The following is a 19,598-nucleotide window of genomic DNA, read 5'->3' as shown; positions in this document are numbered from 1 at the left end:
TTCAAAATTCAGTTTTAAATTGACTAACATATGTGTGATTCATACCACAATTCCAACGTGATCAAAAAATCTCTCTCCGTACGTTTTTTTTCTTCCAAATTAAGGTCCCATGGGGGGGACAACTGAAGAGGAGGGACATTGTCTCTCTAACAGTCTGATTGCACAGACGTGTATCTCAGGGATGTGTAAGTAATCTACAGAGCAAATACAGCTGCGTTTTATGAACCGGTTGCTAAGGACTGACGTTCATTGTGCTGATGGACCAGCTTCTAGTCTTGATAAGTGTCCCATAAAAGCCACAGATGCTCTGTCCACTTCTGTACTGAGCTAACATTTACACTCGTGAAACCATTTTGAGCATCTCTGATGGTAGAAAATGAAAATATGCATAGAAACCAAGTGACAGATTATTTGAAATGGATTTACAGGACAGTTTCAGTTCACCTAATCTTCAGTGTGACCCCTGAACACAAGACAGCGTCAAGTTATTACTGGCTTTCCTTTTAATAGTCTCACTTCCCTCCCGCCATCTTTCCTCCAGACTCACCACAGTTCCACTTTCCATCTGTGACTTTAATCACATGCATCAAAACACAACGTTACAGGAAAATGTGAATCCGACCTCAGTATATCAACGTCTATCCAATCAGTCTCTTCACCATAAAATCAGCAGTTTGGACATAAATTCAGAAAAAAAGTTTGGAAACTTGTGTTTGGTGGATTATTTCTCTGTTGTTACAATGCTAATTGGTCATTGTATTTTACATCGTTGGAAAGCCCGTTTATTTACCTTCACAATGATGTCCAACTTGTAAGGATCATGCATTTGTGGGATGAGCAGCACAGCTGATTACGTGGGTAGCGCCCAAGAAAAATTTGCCAAAATGCTCTGCCAATGGTAAACAGTGTATTCTCCTGTTGGTATTGACTCTTGTTTTAAGTTGTTTGGTGGATTGGATGATCGAACTCTCTATCAGTAACAAGGAACAAACAAGACATATTGGCTATTTTACACTTTATTCATTTAATACACCGTCAGGAGCCTCAGTAGCGGTGGAAGATCCATATGCAGCCACAACAGCCTGGCACCTCCTCCTCATGCTGGTCACCAACCTGGTCACACGTTGCTGTGGGATGGCGTTCCATTCCTCAACCAGGATTCAACTTGGTTTTGCGGAACACCAGCTTAAACTTGCCCTACCGTGCGGGCCTTATTCAGATTAGACAAACGTGGCATGCCGATACTTGGAGCAGGCGCCATATGATCACTTTAGTAGGGCGCAGCACCCAGGAGGCCCCATGCACATCAGGCACCTGATTGGCAGCACCTGGAGCTCAAAACAAGAGTCAATACCAGCAGGAGAATGCACAGAGAACTTTGGCAAATTTTACTTGGGCGCTACCCACATAATTAGCTGTGCTGCTCATCCCACAAATGCATGATCCTTACAAGTTGGACATCATTGTGAAGGTAAATAAACAGGCTTTCCAACGATGTCAAATACAATGACCATTAGCATTGTAACAACAGAGAAATAATCCACCAAACACAAGTTTCCAAACTTTGTTTTCCGAGTTTATTTCCAAAAGCCTCTTAGCACTTTTGGACAGGTGCAATTTTTTCAAATGCACACACAAGAATTTAATGCAGTTTGAGAAGGAAATAATACATATGTTGGTTTAAACTACAACAGGAAGAAGGATAGTTACAATGGTTGTTTTCGTGTCTTTACCCAATATGTACAAATGTCTGAGATAGAAAGGCACATTTTTACTTGCAGCAATCCAGCAGTGAGCAGAAGCTTCTTCTCTCAAACCCTTCAAGGTTACCTGCAGAAAACTATTAATTTGATGAGCTAAATTATATGGAGAAAAATCCAGAAGACACTGACACCATGAAAAGGATCGCCTTTGAGCGCAGCAACAAGACGTTTTGAACAGTCACAGCTCGCGACGCCATTACCATGTGATCAAAACTCAACTGATAACAAAAATAAAGACTGCATATTGATATTTGTGATGGATTATGCAATTAAAGCAAGTTTCAATCTCTACAACTTTCATACCTTACTGAAATAAACTGAAATCAATGAATGCCTGAAGGGAAGGTTCGGTTTAACCTTTTACTATTATTTCAACCTGGGAAGGCTTATAAATAGCACGGCATTACAAGAACATTCCACGTGTCATGAGGATGCGTTTTAGCCTTTTTGCGTGTCATTTTTACGCCGCTTTTTGTGTGTCATCTGTACATCAATAAAACTACTTAGTTAGGTTTAGGAAAAACATCATGGTTGGGTATAAAATAACTATGTAAGCTAACTAAAATACATACGGAAACAACGTAACAGAAGTACGGAAAAGACGTAACTTACAAAACAAAACAGTGGTCTCCTGGTTTAAGGTCCTGTGTTTGTCAAGGTCAGCGTAGGGACGAGGTTGGGGCGGATAGATGGGTCAGATAAACACAACTTTCTCCCAGGAGATGTCAATGTTGACTTGTTTTAAGTTACGTAGTGTAAGTATGTTCCGTAAAGTATTTAACTCACGTCACGCCAGGTTACGTAACATATGCAACTACCCAGCGTGATGAATCCTTATATTAACCCAAACCTTGATCTTTTACTAAACCTAACCAAGTAGTTTTGTTGCCTAAACATAAGTGACGCCAAGTGCGTTAAAAAGTGATGCCAAAGAGCCCTGACTGAGCGTCCGTATGTGATGTGTTGGGAATGAGATTCAAACTTTGGCTACATCCACTGTTGTCTGACTCCTTCCTGCCACCACAACAGTACTGTGTTTGGAGCCGCTGCTCTCATCCAGAGAGCGATCGTTGGACTGGGACGTCTGTCCGTCCGCGTCTGCCAGAACTCTCCTGTACACCCCCGCCAGACTCTGCCTGAACCGCCCCCTCACCTCCAGCCCCATGCAGAAGTACAACAGCGGGTTCACACAGCTGTTGAAGTAGGCGACGCACTTCGCCACAGTGTGCCAGATCTTCACCACGGAGTTCTTACTGTCCACCATCTTCACCAGCAGGAGGCAGTGGTACGGCGCCCAGCACAGGAAGAAGGCGACGACTAATGACGCTAATATGCGCAAGGGGCGGGACTTCCCTGACAGGCGGGTGCGTCGGATGCCAATTGCAGCCAGGATGTAACAGATGAGGATGACCATGAAAGGCAACATGAAGCCACACAGGAAGCGGATGGAGTAGAGGGCCAGTTTGGTGTTATTGTTGGTCTCCTTCACCTCCAGAGAGCACTTGCTCAGGTTGTTCTTCTGGTAGACTTGGCGGTAGACGAAGTACGGCGTGCTGAAGATAATCGCAGCGCCCCAGACGCAGACGGCCACCACCCTCGCGGCCCACAGGGTGCGCCGTCGCTTGGCGAAGATGGGCTGCCAGACGCAGAGCGCTCGGTCCATACTGATCACAGCCAGCAGGAAGACGGAGCAGAACATGTTGGCGTATTTGAAGAAGCCGTTGAACTTACAGAGGAAGACGCCGAAGGGCCAGTAGTCGAAGAAGAGCTTCTTAACGAGGGAGAGGACTCGCGTGAAGCAGAAGATCAGGTCCGCTATCGCCAGATTCACCAGCCACACGTTGGTGACCTTTGGCTGAGAAGGAAGAACAGAAGAAAATAAAAGAAGAACAAAGGAAAGGGAATAGAGAGGGAAAGTTTAGTATCTTATTTTCATTCATACATGAAGATAGAAATAATAAAAGCTAGCCCAAAAAAGTCCTCAATGTGCAGCCACAGCACTGACAGTCAAAAAAACAACACTGTCTCCTACAAAATTACATTCCCATAAAACTAGGTTTAGTAATAAAATATAATGGTTTGGCTTAAAATGATATGTAATGTTATTAAGCTATAGACTTTGGTTTCATATGGGACATGAACAGCCGTCTCCTGGGTGAAAGTCCTGTGTTTGTTTGACTCATCCATCCACCCCGACCGCCTACATTCATGGACTTCCAGGGAATATCAACATATGTGCGATACGTAAAAAAACGGGTAATCCGGGACAAAATACGTTTCCCTTGAAACGTAATTCACAACGCTGTTTCATTTTATGGCAACATAATTGGGCTGCAGGCTGCAAAAACAGGTGTGCTGCTATATTTTATCTTTTAAATCATGAATTGACCATTAGCTAAAATATACAGAGTTTGACAGACATACAGTAGCAACAGTGATTAAAATAGTAGTGCTAGTATTTAGTAATGTCATACACTAAGTATTGAGCTGGTGTTTAGAATGCAGAAATGAGCTCAGGATGTTTTACACTCCTAATTTTAAAAATCACAGTTTTTTTGTTCTTCTTTTCTTTGAAACTGAGCTATTTTAAAAGCAGCAAACTTCCTTCTTCGTGTATTAGACATGACTTGGCTAACCAGAGAGAGAATTGTGGAGCAGAATAAACAAATAGGCTTCAGTGGTCTTTTCTAAATGTTGTTAATATCTGTTTATGGAGATTAACAACACAATCAACTTCAGGAAAACATTTATTTTTTACTATTTTGTAACTCATTATACACGCAAGGTAAATCCACCTTGAGCTTGAATCCGGCCACCCAGATCACCACAGAGTTCCCAGTGATGCCTAGCACGACGGTCAGACTGTAGAGGATGATGGCGAAGTTGTCCATGATGGCATCGACGTCCACAGTTGTCGCCTGGTCGTTCTTGGAAGGCTTGAGGATGGAAAGGGAGGCATTGAGAGACATTGTGGTGGCTGGAAAACAGAAAATACAAGGAAATCAAAATGTTACCCATAATATAACTCCTGTTTCTAACGGACAACGAGGAAGAAAACGCAACAAGATGACCTGAGATATGGGGGTTAAAGGCTATAACAATATACAATTTGTAAACAGTTTTATTTATTTATGAAGAACCTGAAAAGGGATAAAACTTTTGATTAATTGTGTGCACAGTTTAGTCATTTTTACCCTTGAATAACCTTATTTTTCCAAAGATGCTAAAGGTAAAGATAGCATTGTGTTTAACAGCCAATAAACCAAAGTATATCAACAGACTCTATCTCTGTCCAAAGGCCAAATAAACCTGTTTCAAACCCAAGCAGCACATTTAGATTTTCCATGTCAGACAAATTTCATTTTGTTAAAATATGTAAGCTAACGCTACTAATTTGAAGCAACAAATTAAGTGGTTCATTACAAAAACTTTCCAAGTATATTTGTCTAATTATTAGTCAAAATATGTCATTAAAGGTCCCATATCGTGCTCATTTTCAGGTTCATACTTGTATTTTGTGTTTCTACTGGAACATGTTTACATGCTGCAATGTTAAAAAAAACTTCATTTTCCTCGTACTGTCTGCCTGAATGTACCTGTATTCACCCTCTGTCTGAAACGCCCCGTTTTATTGCATTTCAACAGAATTGCTTGGGTCCATGTTTACTTCCTGTCAGCTGATGTCATTAACATACACTGCAACAGGAAATAAACAGGGACACATTTAGAATGTTTACGTTTAAAACCATGTAATGGTCTAAATATTGTATATTTGTGACATCACAAATGGACAGAAATCCTAACGGCTTGTTTCAAACACACAATTTTTGAGCGTTTTGATAGTTTAACAGTATTTATATAGCACTTAAACCTGCTTTATAATATAAAAGACATGGAAATCTCATTTTTTTAAATATGGGACCTTTAACACTTAATATAAGACACAATCACCAAACTAGTAGTATGTCAGTGAGATGTAGGGACTTGTTTTACACTTCTGAGCATTACAGGCTTAATACACACTTGACACACAACGCTTCCTAATACTAGTGAAATATAGCTCAATATGAGTTTAGTTCCCTTTTTATCTTGAAAGGCCTAAATATTACATCTTATTTCAAAACATTTTACCAAGATAATTTTTCTCTTGTTCTATTGACAGTTTCTTTTTTACATATTACAAGCAAAGTCACCTTGTATTCATTGTTTTTTTCCGATGTTATTTTTGAGTGGAGAAGCTACTAATTTGTGCACACAAGTTATTCATTTGCTTGACACCATCTTGTTTTCTGTATGTGTTGTGGGAGGAGAGATTTGAAGATTAGAGTTGGAACAAGTTAATTACAGTGTTACCTTTAAAATGCAAAGCCGTGACGGCCCAACCTGTGAGCCAGTCGTGGCTCTTTGCAGTTCACTCAGAACGCGGTAATTATTGTTTGGTGTTCAGATAAATCAACAACTGAGCAGGACGTTTTTACAACTTCACATCTCAAACCCGCAAAACTTGTTTGTCCAAGTTTGTCCCTGAGTTACATTTGTTATAATCTATGCAGTCTTATTTCATCTTAGGTGAAGTTATTTTAACGCCAGCTAGCAGGAGAAAGCTGGTCAGCTTGTCCATATACAGAATATATTTGTGTGGTAAAATATTCAACTTCTTCATTACAAAGAAAACTCTACGTGTTTCCTTCCTGTTTTCTCTAATCGTGCAGCCGAGTGAGGACACTAAATGCAGTTTCATGGTCAACCAAAGATGACTTTAAAAGTTCTTGACAACAGCATGGGTTCGGGTTACTTCCTCTTTTACTGTCATGCTAAAAGAAACTTTTCATAAACCTTATTCTGCTTGCTATGAAAACAAACATTATTGTTAGGCGGTATGAATGAACATGGGTTTGTGAATAAACTGTGTTTGTGCGTGACGAGTCAGAGATACCAGCTGAGTCATTGTGCTTCAGTGTCTGAGTATGTGCCAAGCTGTCTGTATATGTATTGCATGTGTCAGTATGCGTGTGGGCTTAAAATACAATAGTGGTGTGTGAGAGAGATCTGTCTTGTCATCTTGTATAATGTATTGTTCCCTTTTACGGCAACTGAGGAATCCTTAATTGTTGACTAGCAGCTAAACAAGGTTGGCAATCAAAATAACCTCCACAACAGCTTATATAACGCATCTATGTAACATCACAGGCATTTAATTAGCTAATTAGCTGTCTTACTAAAAAGATAAATATCAGTTTTGTCTTTGTGTCTAATAGACACTACTTTAATTTACCAGCAGCGACAGCAACACAGGTATTGTTTTCACCTTCAGAGTCTGTGTGTGTGCCATCATGGCAAAATGTGGTCCTGGAGACACCTGCTGTAGCAGGAACTACCACAGAGGAGGTTTTTGGTGTTTACATTTCTGTCTGTGGACAGATTTTGTCACCGCGATAGCATCATAACCGTGTAAGATGCTGTCACGAAATTTTACAGGTGTGTAGTTGAGATCAAAATGTATGCTGAGTGTGACGATGGTTGTGATCCGAGCAAGGCAGCCCGTTCTCATTAACCAGGGTGTGAAATACCGAGGCTTTGTCACGGCCGTCGGCGTTCGATACCGCCGCACAAGGCACCCCTTTAGCGTTGGTATAAGATGCACTGGGCTTTCCATTAACTACAATCCGAAAAAGTGCTCCGGGAGTGAGCTGACGTAGTTTAAAGAGCGAAAAGACACACTAAGGTGCAGGTGGGACTGATGGCGGATGGGCCCAAGCACAAACCCTGGAAAGCCAGAAATGAAGGTGCATTCTAACAACTCAAAGCTGTCTTCATTATGAAAGCATGTATTTAAGCCGCAGGTTGCTGACCCCTGATCTGAAGGTTCAGAGATGAAACAGAGGATCTTACAGTGGCAGCTGGTGGAAATTTTTCTAGGTAGGGCTGTGCCCTCTATTGGCCGGCCGCCACTGAGATCTTATATTTACTGAGATAAGAGGATCCTCTCATTTTCCTTCTTTTAAAAAGGTGAATAAAAAAATGTGTGACCTACAAACATCCACGTGGCCACAGATTGTGTCAGATGTGTCACAAGTTTCCAAAGACCTCAAACTGTTGTGGCCAAAACCAGAAAGATCCCACAGAGAGGTGGTGCAGAGAAGAAAGATGGCAGAAAAAGACAAGTGAGATTTTCTGTTCAAGGAGATTCTTTGTGAAGTATACCTCAATTGGAGTATATTTTCCCCAAGTATATTTTATGTAGTAAGTATACTAATATCAATGTACTAGTAATATACTTGTAAGGGTACTACTTCAATACTTTTTAATTTATAAAAGTATACTTTTAGGTTTACTTTTAGTATAGTATACTTTGAGTACACAACTAGTTTACGACTAAGTTTTATTTTGTTCTGCAATTATACTATAGGTATACTGATAGTTTATTAGTTTAATACTTGTTGCTCACTATTTAGTTCATTAAAGTACACTTTAAAGTATACTCTCAGTAAACTTGTACTTTAATAGTTTAATAGGTTTTATACTGCAAGTATACTTGTATATACTTATAGCCCACTTTTTAGTTAATGAAAGTATACTTTATATACTTTAACTTATAGTACTTAGTCAATAATTTAATTATTACATAAATAGACTTGCTCCTTTAGATATTTGACTTGATGATTTGTGATGATAAAAATAATAATAATAATAATAATAATAATAATACAATTTCTCATATGCTTCCCCGGTGAAGGGGAAAATCCCAAAACATAGAAAATTCTTGATGAATTGAAGTAAATTCATATCGAAACACCTGTTTTCAAACTCTCACAATAGGCTTCTCTATCAAAAAGTACAAACTACAAGCCAAGTACACCTTTCTGTTGGCCTATAAGGCAAGAATACTTAATTGTATGTCTCTATCAAAATATTAAGAACGTAGTATTAAGTATAAGGCAAGTATACTTAAGTATACTGTTGTTAAGTATATCTCTGCTAAGTACATAAAAAGTAAACTGAAAGTACTCTCTTATTTTAAGTTTAAAAGAAGTATACTAATGCAGTATCTCGCTTGGATACACTTATTTTTGGCAGGCGATATTTCATGAATTAAACGTGACCTCAGTGGGAGCAAAAGCAGTTGAGCTTCAAAGTAAAAGAAAACAGTCCAGCTGACCAGCACAGAGGATGTTTCTGCAGTTTACAGAAGAAAGCTGTTGACCTCAAAGAGGAAACGAAAAAGAAAATGCAACAACTGTACAGCTTCCTTGAACCTCAGAAAAGGACAAAAAATAACGGAGAAGCATCCTCTGCATGTATTTTAGGGCATCGATGTCACCACCTGTCGCCTAATCTGATGAAGCCAAGAAATCGCAAAAAAAGAAAGAAAGAAAGAAAGAAAGAAAGAAAGAAAGAAAGAAAGAAAGCATAACACCACATTTGAGCAATGTTCAAAGTAAAAAGGTATAGAATAGAATAGAAAGCTTTATTTTCATTGTACATGGTACAACGGTATTTGGAGGGCTTCTCCTGATCAGTGCAGTTAAAGAATAAATAAAAACAAACAGACAGCTACAATACGCATTCATTCCTCCATTTCACACATAACACTCACAACATTCACAGTACCCATTCGTTCCCCACATGATACACATATATTCTGAGTGCTTCTCCAGGTCAGTGCAATTAAAAAACTGTGTATAAATAGTGTAGCTATTTCACAAAAAAAAAAATGATTGCACAAGTATGAGGTGTTAACTGTTTGACAGAGTTTAGAGTTCTTATGGCCCAGGGAAAGAAACTGTTTGTGAGTCTGGTGGTGTGAGCTCTGATGGACCTGTAGCGTCTGCCGGAGGGCAACAGGTCAAATAGGTGATGTGCTGGATGGGAGGAGTCCTTGATTATGTTTTTGGCTCTGTTGAGGCAGTGGGAACTGGAAATGTCCTCCAGGGAGGGCAGAGGGCAGCCAGCGATCTTTTGAGCTGAGTTTATGACCCTCTGAAGAGCTCTCTTGTCCGCAGCTGAGCAACCAGCGTACCACACTGTGATGCCATACGCCAGTATGCTCTCGATGGCAGAGCGTTAGAAGGCCACCAGCAGCTTTGAAAAGTCAACAAAACAGTGGCTTTTGAAATGCTTTAAAAAGGAAACAAATTTGAGAGACCTAAAATATCTGGTCTTTTGGTGAGAAAACACTGAATGTTAAAGAGAAAGTTGTTTGTTTGCTGCACAAGAAAACTCCCTAGGCTACCTTTAGCAATGACATGCTATATAATTATTCCATTACAAGTAAAATTCATGAGTTCAACATTTTACTTAAGTAAAAGTAAAGAAGAATTAGCATCACAATGTACTGAAAGTATAAAAAGTTAAAGTGCTCTTTTATCCCGATTGGCTGTCTGTGTTATATTATATAATTTAATCATTATTATTGATGCATTAATACGTACGCTGTGCTTTAATGTTGTAGTTTGTCAGGTTGTTTAATCTATTATAATGCATCATATTTTAAGCGCGTTCGCTCGACAAGGTGTACAAATTCCACGATAATGTGTAAAGCGTTTTTGCGTGCAATAAGTACGCCTTTCTTGACTGACTGCAATGTAAACACATCCGCATGTAAATGCTACGGTAAGAGTCAGTGACGTAATATAAAAAGCAGGAAAGATTGTTTATGGTGGGAAGGTGGGGAGGTGGATGGGTCCAACAAACACAGAACTTTTAATCAGGAGACTGGTGTTCGAGACGGATGTTGACCGGTGTTTTTTTTTGTTTTTCCGTAGTTGTTTCCATATATGTTTTACTTAGTTTACGTACTTATTTTAAAGCCCAACCGTGATGTTTTCCCTTACCCTAACTAAGTGGTTTTCTTGCCTAAACCTGCGGATGTTTGCGTGACATACAAATGATACGTAAAAACATTAAAATGCGAAATATCGTGGTATTTATACGCCCTTCTGTGAGACCGGGTTGATATTTTATAAACTGATCATTTATGTAAAACCTAATCTGAAAAGTAGCCAGCAACTATATAGAGTTCAATAAATGAGTATCACTGAAATAGTGTAGTACAAATGCAAAGTAGTATAAAATGGAAATACTGGAACAGGTACAAGTACTTCAGAATTGTCCTTAAGCACATGTACTTCACTTCCACTGGTTTCCAGAAATTCCAAAACTTTGAAGCTACTTAAGAGGGGAAATAGGGGAGGTAAAGAAAAAAACTGAATTGAATTATGACTTAACCGTATTAGACAAAATAGTTCTGATGCAAAATAAAGTAAGATAAAACGTAAAATATACGACACATTGTGGTTTATGTGAAAAGAATATAATTCATAGAATTCAAGATAACAGTGTTAACTATGATATGACACACGTCTTCTGTTTATTATTTGCGGGTGCATTTTTCTTCACGTATCTTTCTTCAAGGAACCATCTTTGAGTGTGTAATGTTCATGAAAAATTATTTCTCATGCTAATCTGATAAAACTGCAAACATGGTGCCGAGTTCCCAATGCAGATCCAACATTTAAGAACCTTGCTTTTTTTTAAATCTATATTTCTAACTGTGGAGCATGGAAGCGGGACTTCACATTGATAATTTTAATGTAATACATTTGTGGGAATTTAGCATCGTCTGACTTTGAAAAAAAAAATATGTGACACATGCAGACACTAAAAATAAAAGTTTAATTTATTTTAATCAAACCCTTTCCTTTAACACATCATGTACATGTGATGGGAAAGTAAACACTCAACCACAAGCTCGACTTCTCAAGACAATGAGATGAAAATAAACTCTGTGACCTCTCCTCCACCTTTGATTAGATTAGTCACGGCAGCAGGTGTTTCCACACAAGCATCTTTTCATAGTTTTGGCCATCCCCACCCATATTCTTCCTGAGACAGGTTGTAAACAAAACAACCTGTATGATGAGACATACATCGTACTGTCAATGAAACAAGGAAACAAGATGTTAATTATAATAATCCACTGCGTAAAAATAAAGCAGGTCTATAAAATCTAATGAGCACTTACAGAAAGATTGCATAATAAAAGTGTCTTTGTTTGCCCTTTAAAAGAAGGTCATCTCTGACTCGGTGCTTGAATGGGAACAAAGAAGGTGCCAGCACTCTGAATCAGCAGCTGCAGCTCAGACATGGAATTTGTAACATTGCTGTCGTCATCTATTTGTTAAAATGATGACTGTTTGTCATTCAGACAAAGAGGATTTTGTTTTATTATAATCCTACACATTTTGATTCAGACATAACAGGAAATTTACAGAAAAAATCATTATGCTAGCACAATATTTGCGACTGTGATAAGTTAGAAATGTTATGATAATAAGGAAGAAGGCTTTTTTGTTCAAGTGCCAAGTCTTTATTTTTCACATGCACAATTGCATAACCTCATACAATGGTTCGTATCATTTGCGTTTCCCTACAAATGTGGAGCAACGCGTGGAAATTTCCACTCATTACATGCATAAAGTCTTTTCAAAATAAACTTCTATCAACTTGGTTATAGGTTTAGGCAACCAACAAAACTGCTTGGTCAGGTTTAGGAAAAGATTGTGTTTTGAGTTAATATAACTGCAGAAGTGGCGTTATTTAAGTACAGAAGTTATGTGACATATTTATCAATGTTGACCTCTGGTTTCACACAAGATATGACCACTAATCTCCTCGGCAAAAGTCCGGTGTTTTTTCACCCACCCCAACTGCCCAACACAATCTTACTCCATCCATTTATCCATCCTCAGATTATTTATAAGCTCTTTTGTGGTCACACCATCATTTTTATATACTGATTTAATATGATATGATCTGATATAGAACTTGAAACAACTGTTGGCTCTTTCACAGTGTTCCATGGTTTATTAAATGTATTTTAATATATTTGTAAGCAGAGGTGAGGATCTTAGAGAGCAAAACAAGATGCGCATTTCTCTCTCTGCATGTTTTCCTTTGTGCTACTGTGGTCTTAACATTTATCTGACAACAGACCTTTTCTTCAAAGAAGATCTTTTGACTCGTCAAAGCAGGAAAATCACAGGTGTAAATAATCAAGTGTCCCAGTAAGCCCTGACAGTGAACCCTGGAACTGGCTCTTCTACATGGAAAGCAGCCATTATTAATGTTATTAATTCCACCTGTTTTCCTTCCTCCTCTGAGAAGTCAAAATATCTGCTGTGCGCAATCTATTAAGATCTATTCAAACATGTTGAACGTTTTACAGAAATATTACTCGGTCTGACCTCCTGAGATTGCAGTCGTGATTTTTACGTAAAAGTGAGCAGGTTGCTTATTCAGACATGAGATTAGCAAGTTAAATCAAATAAATAAATGTTGACTGAATTCCATTTAGCTGCTTCACTTTCAGGGACCTGCTACTGTTCATACTGGCTCACCTTCATGGCTTAGTGGGACACTATAGAGCAGAGCCATCGTTAATGTTATCAGTAAAACCTGTGCTTTCACTACAATGACAACTCAAGAAGTTTGCTGTGAAAACAGCACAATTGCACATAACGCAAGTATTTATTTTAAAAATTTTCACAACAATGGATGGTATGATTACGTATAATGTGAACCCACAGAGAATAAATCTGCTCTTACCCAAGTGTGCAGAATGATGAATCCCACTTGATCGAAAATTGGAGATGTGTGGCCGATTGTTTATTATTAGCGTTGCCCCCTAAACACTATAAGAGCAGGTAGTATTATTGTTAACACCCCCTAAACAATAAGGGCCGGTATTAGCATAGGTAACGGCCCCTAAATACTATAAGAGCAGGTATTATTATTGGTGACATCCCCTAAACACTAAGCGCTGGTATTAGCATAGGCAAGGCCCCTAAAACACTGTAAGGGCCGGTATTAGCGTAGGTGATGTCCCCTAAACACAATATAAGGGCAGGTATTAGCAAAGGTAATACCCCCTAAGCACTATAAGGACAGGGATTAGCATAAGTAACGCCTCCTAAATACCATAATGACATCAAGTTACGGTACCGCCGTTTGGCCACTACGAAAGTCGGGATTGTCGACCGGCGCACTTCCTGGGGGGTTGATCACACCAGCCGCAACACTGAAATGGGCCAGTTGCGTACACTACACAGGGCCTTAGCATTAGCATAAGTAACGCCCACTAAACACAATAAGGACAGGTATTAGCGTAAGTAACGCCCCCTAAACACTATAAGGGAAAGTATTAGAGCAGGTAACACCCCCTTAACACTATAAGATTAGGTCTTAGCATAGGTAACGCCCAACCATGATGCGTTTCCTAAACCTAACCGCGTGGTTTTGTTGTCTAAATCTAACTGCGTCCGACATGCGAAAAGGCTAAAATGTGTTCTCAAGACACGCAGGATGTCTTTGTTGTTGTTGTGCAATTCATACGCCTTTCCATGAGATCAGATTGGTTAAATCAGTGTTCACTTCCTGTCAACCAGTGGATTCGCAGGAAGAACCACACCACAGAGATTTTATCCCAGCAAATGTAAACGTTTCTATGAACTGGATAGAAGAATTAGAGTCACTGTTGTTGTTGTTGTTGTTGTTGGCATTAGAGTGTGACAAAGTGGACGTTAGTTAATACAAAGCAGATGTTTGAAAATGACACGAATCAGAAAACAAAAAAATGTGAAGCTCAAGGCACATTCAGAGGAAGTGCAACAAAATACCATAGAACAAAAACATTTATGAGCCTGCTGCTCACCATTAAACAGCAGTTCACCACAAACACCGTTTCAATTCTGAGTACTGCTGCTTCTCCAACAACCAACCTCCAACCGCTGTGTGAGCTACATCAGTACAACCCCTTCATATCTAACTGCACTGTGGTGAGAACTAATCTGATTAAACGTAACAATAACTATCATGCTGTTAGTCTGCAAGGCTATTATGTAAACAAATTAAGAGTAAAATGTACCACAAGTGAAAAAAAAAATATTCGTGTCAAACAATTATCGAATAACAAAATGTCATTATTTCCAGACACACTCTCCCAAACAGTCCAACACAACACAGCAGACAGCAGCTCCAGTCTCTGTTGTGGTAAAGAAAAAAAACAAGAAATGACCTGACCCCAAAACAGACTTCCTGTTCTGACCCATTTAAACTTTTTCACAGCCAAAAAAGCCACAGATTGCTCACAGCTTGGGCAAAAGAAAAAGTCCCTCTCTTCCGATGTTTGAACACGGAAACCAGCTGTTTCTTGTAATTAGTGACTTTAACTGTTTTCGGTTTCATAGTAAGCACCAAATGATCGTGATTTGCAGGAAAGAAAACAGTAAGGTGTCTTATAAGTTAAAACTGGGCGAGATTTGGTTGAAAAGTGAACGTTTTTTTAGAGGTCTAGGTTACATAACTTATTATAAAGCAGCTCCTGACATGTCAAAAATATATTCATCTAAACACTTTTGAAACAGTTACATGTAACCAACAACTATGACTTTTGACATCCAATTCACTAGATTAGTGCTTATTGGGTCATGAAGTGATGCCGACTCGACCCATAAACTCAAAATCTAACTGATGCTTTCTGTTTCCCATAATCTGGTTCCCAACCTGAGGGTCAGGACCCCCCAAAGGGCTCACAAGATAAATCAGAGATAGATAATAACGGAAAAAAGAAGAGCAAAAACACAAAGTTAGGTTTATTTTGTCCGACTTTTTTCTTTGATTTTTTTTTTTTCTTTTCTGAAAGGCAGAAAGAGTTTGACCGTTTCAGGCCACTGAAAACGACTAAAATCGAATAATCTGAGAAGGGAACAACTTTCTATTTTCTCAGCCATGTTCTAATAAAGAAAAACACATTAAGCGTGTATATCACAAATACTTTGACATTCACTAAGTATTTTCTCCAGCATCTACTTGAGGCTTTCATGAGACCACCGTTCATGTCCCGTGCATCACATTACAATCAGCTGTTTGTTTGTGTCCCGTGTTCACAATGTTCAGTGTCATTTTCACTGTACAAACGCAGTAGTTTTAAGCCCAACCATGTTGTTCTTTCCTAAACCTAACTATAGTGGTTTTGTTGCGTTATTACGACATTACGTTGGTATGTTGTTATATTATTATTTGAACACAAACCTTGATCTTTTTTCTAACCATAACCAAGTAGTTTTGTTGCCTAAACCTAACCGATCTTTTCACAATGTTAACCACTTGGCACTGCGTTTCTGCAAGAATGATAAGAGGCTGATATGAAGCGTATTTATGAAACGTAATTTTGGTTCGGGATAAGTCGCCATTCAACATATACGCGGTTTGCAGAAACGCCCCAATCACAAAAAAATTTCTGGCGATTGGGTTGGCCAGAGAGTACCCACAACCAATCAGTAAACAGATCCTGTGACTCCTGTGACAAGTTGATCTATGTTACAAAGAATTTCTTCCCATCTGAAACACATGAACACGCCAGCCGGCTGTGGAAAAATGTAATTATGGTGGTGAGCCGCACTTCCTCCGCTGCCTGGTGTGAACTCGGCGTAAAAAGTGGTGGATACTGTCATCACAAATACACAAACAGGCTCAGTCTGAATACACGCTAAACTGCGCATACACTGTACAATTTTCAAAATGTTGTTGTGTAATTCTTTCTCCTGTACAAGTAGATCGTTTGCGATGTAAAGCCAAAGTTCACGATTTATGTGCTCACACTGTACGGTCCGATCGTCAGCCAGGACCTGAGTGCTCACACTGTACGTGTGAAATAGAACAAAAAAAAACACACGGCCCGTCGGCCGCTGCAGGCCGTTCTGGCTGTTGACGGTTGTCAATAAAGATTTGTTTGAAAGCTCCAAGGCTGGTAAAGTTTGTTTGCTAGCAAAGGTCTGTATGGGTAGAAGGCAGAAACGTGCTACCTTGATCATCTGCGCAATCATGTCTGATGAAACTTAAAAAAAAAAAAGAGGCGCCGGCGTATATGGACTCGCAGGTAACGAGGAAGACGTGGACAGTATGACTCGTCCATTTTGCAGAGAGAATTGGAGGTAAGCTAGCTACATTTTACTATATCTATTGTATATTGTTTTCTGGATGGCTACGCTCTCATTACTGTAAATAAAAAAAAGCAGAAAACAAGCACTGACGTTGTGTGAATGACATGTCAGAAATTCATTCAACTGTCCGACGGCCAGTTGGGAGGAGTTAATCGGTCCTCGGTCCTCCCCGTACACTGCACGCCAAACGACGCCCGACGAAGCTGAAATTCGGTCCCACTCGAAAATGAGTTGTGCGGCTAAAAATACGGGCAAGAAACTGGCTAAAATCATACAATGTATGCCCAGCTTTAGCTGCACATACTAGTCAAAACTAGAGACCATCTTGCGATGGGATCACACCCATGGATGTATTAAAAGAACTGTATATAGCGTTGGCGGCGGGGCCCCGTTCATTCCTATAAGAGTTGCTCATTGGCGCATAAAGCCTAAATGGCTCGACTTCAGTCTGGAAAAGTACCCGGATCTTGGCGGAGTAGCATCCGCTCGGTCACATGACTCGGTCACGGGGTCCTAACGTCACGCTGTCGTCAAGGCTTGCGCTCCAGCCTCGGTCTGGGTCTTAACTCTGGGAAATAACTCTGGATTCGGCTATTAGTGCGTTTTACAACTGAAAAAAATTTTTTTTTCAAATAAGGACTATTAGAGTGTTCGTACTGGGGAGTTGATTCACATCAAAAAAATGTATCCGCTGAGTTAGAGACGTCTCTTTCCCAATGTAAGTCTATGGGGAAAAGTCTTTTAGGGCCCAATGGCATCACGTGACTGACACGGAAGTTACGGTAACGCCGTTTGGCCACTACGAAAGTCGGGATCGTCGACCGGCGCACTTCCTGGGGGCTTGATCACACCAGCCGCAACACCAAAATGGGCCAGGGTTGTACACTACACAGGGCCTACCCCCCCTACTTCCAGTCTGTCTTGGACCATACCCATCTTTCGAACTCGACCTTCATTTTGATCTCAACTACACACCTGTAAAGTTATGTGACTTATGACTGTGACATACAGAAATAGAAAACACCTGGCAAAGTCTTCCAAACCTCTTCTGTGGTAGTTCCTGCTGGCGTGGGTGTCTGCAGGACCACATTATACCAAGATGACTCAGACATAAAGACTCACAAGGTGAAAACAATGCCAGCATCGCTGTAATTGAACCAATCCTCTGCCACACGATATTGTATAACTTACTTATTGTTTCCGGGATGCATCATCATCATTAACAGGATGGAAAGTCAACAATGTTCCCAGCTGAGGAGTCAAGCATGACTTGCCGGATTCGTACAGGGCAAAAACATGAACCCTGTCTCCCTCAGATTGTGTTTACTATCAATTTTTTATCAGCATAAGAAGGAAATGTTGTCGTGAGATGAATATGAAGCTCATCTGTAACCTGATTTCTTACCTGCAGATGGTTAACTGATATCGCAGCGATGAGGTCAGCTGCTTCAGTCTCAGTGGTCAGCTGTGTTTGTGAGTGAAGTTCCCCTGTATCGCTGTTACTTCAAGTGGTTTTATTGCCCAAAGCTGGACATGTTTGTGTGGGTGTCCTCTCTCTCTGTCTCTCTCTCTCTAACACACACTCACGTATATACCCTTCCTCATTCTCTCTCTGTCTAGTTTTATGTCATGTGTGTCTGGTTGCGTCTTCCTGTCTGAAAGCTTCTCTTTTTCTCACATACTTTGCCTCCCTGTCCTTGTATTTAACACACACACACACACACACACACACACACACACACACATGCATAAACGGACAGAGTATGACCGTCTTGTGTTAATCTGATAGTCATTAAATTCCCCTCGAGTCTCCTCGGCCAATCAGAATCATCTAAACCGGGCCGATGACCCTTGTGTTATTACAACAGATAACTTTAGATAATCTTCACTATTCCACAAGGAAAACAAAACAATCCATCGTGGTGCATGTTGGTCTTTTTTTTACAAGATTCATTCTCACTGTTTTAGGTTTTTTTTACGATTTCCACAAACAAAGAAACCCCTTCCAAAAAGTAGAAGTGATTGTAACCTCAATTTAGGTTCCCAAACATCATAAACTGCTCATTGCTGTTGACGGTAAACAAGGTCACAGGTGGTTTCCAGTAATAGAAAGTTAAAGAAGAAGAAAAAAGAAGAAAGAAACCGCAAAAGAGGGTCTGAGCTGCCGATGCAACGCTGAACTAATAATGACAATAATAAAACTATACAAATAAATGGTAAAAGTGAAAGTGTATAGAGCTCTAAATAGTATTTTCAAACTGGATTTTTGTATTATTCTACATAAATGCAGATAAATTCAAGGATTTTCCTTTTGATGAATAACAAAATCATTAAATAAATAAGCCTGCACTGTACAATGGTGAAGTGCAGACAGTTTCTATATTTAGCTCCAGGAAACAAAAACAAAAGTTACTGCATCTTTAAGTAGGTCATTAACCCGCCCGCGGGTGATCTTGACCGATTTTACTGTCTTTTAGAGGCGGGTTCAGTGTTAGAGTTGGAGTGAAGGTAGAGATGGGGAAGGAGGCTACATAACGTTCCAAAGTTAGGCTAAATTTTGGCGAGGAAAAACTGTCATGGCCATTTTCAAATGGGTCCCTTGACCTCTGACCTCCAGATATGTGAATTAAAATGGGTTCTATGGGTACCCACGAGTTTCCCCTTTACGGACACTTTATGATAATCACATGCAGTTTCTTGCATGCATTAAACATGTTATTTTTGCCTATGTGTGCTCTTACTATCTTTGTAAGGACCAATTAGAGTTAGAGTGAGGACATTTTGTCATTTCTTCAGTAGGCTGTTGGTTGTTTTTTAGGATTAAGGTTAGATT

At 39.6% G+C, this 19,598-nt stretch overlaps 1 protein-coding gene across 1 annotated transcript; it reads right to left on the bottom strand.

Annotated features, from left to right (window-relative positions):
• Positions 1-1,554: 1,554 nt before the first annotated feature.
• On the bottom strand, positions 1,555-18,395 carry LOC119502667 (formyl peptide receptor 2-like). The gene is made up of 3 exons (XM_037793736.1): positions 18,171-18,395; positions 4,559-4,740; positions 1,555-3,618 (listed from the first exon to the last, which is right to left on the bottom strand). Exons 2-3 carry the CDS (start codon positions 4,730-4,732, stop codon positions 2,740-2,742), a joined length of 1,053 nt encoding a protein of 350 aa, XP_037649664.1. The 5' UTR covers positions 4,733-4,740; positions 18,171-18,395; the 3' UTR covers positions 1,555-2,739.
• Between the last annotated feature and the right edge of the window lie 1,203 nt (positions 18,396-19,598).

Source organism: Sebastes umbrosus, chromosome 15, assembly GCF_015220745.1.
Source record: "Sebastes umbrosus isolate fSebUmb1 chromosome 15, fSebUmb1.pri, whole genome shotgun sequence".
In the NCBI taxonomy this organism is placed as follows: domain Eukaryota; kingdom Metazoa; phylum Chordata; class Actinopteri; order Perciformes; family Sebastidae; genus Sebastes; species Sebastes umbrosus.
This window is presented reverse-complemented; position numbering and strand designations above follow the sequence as displayed.

What these genes read in the sequence shown, in the direction of transcription:
- LOC119502667 (XM_037793736.1), bottom strand. Translation starts at nt 4,732, where the DNA reads ATGTCTCTCAATGCCTCCCTTTCCATCCTCAAGCCTTCCAAGAACGAC. An exon ending in TGGCCGGATTCAAGCTCAAG is followed by an intron (nt 3,619 to 4,558) that starts GTGGATTTACCT and finishes CTTCCTTCTCAG; the next exon opens with CCAAAGGTCACCAACGTGTG.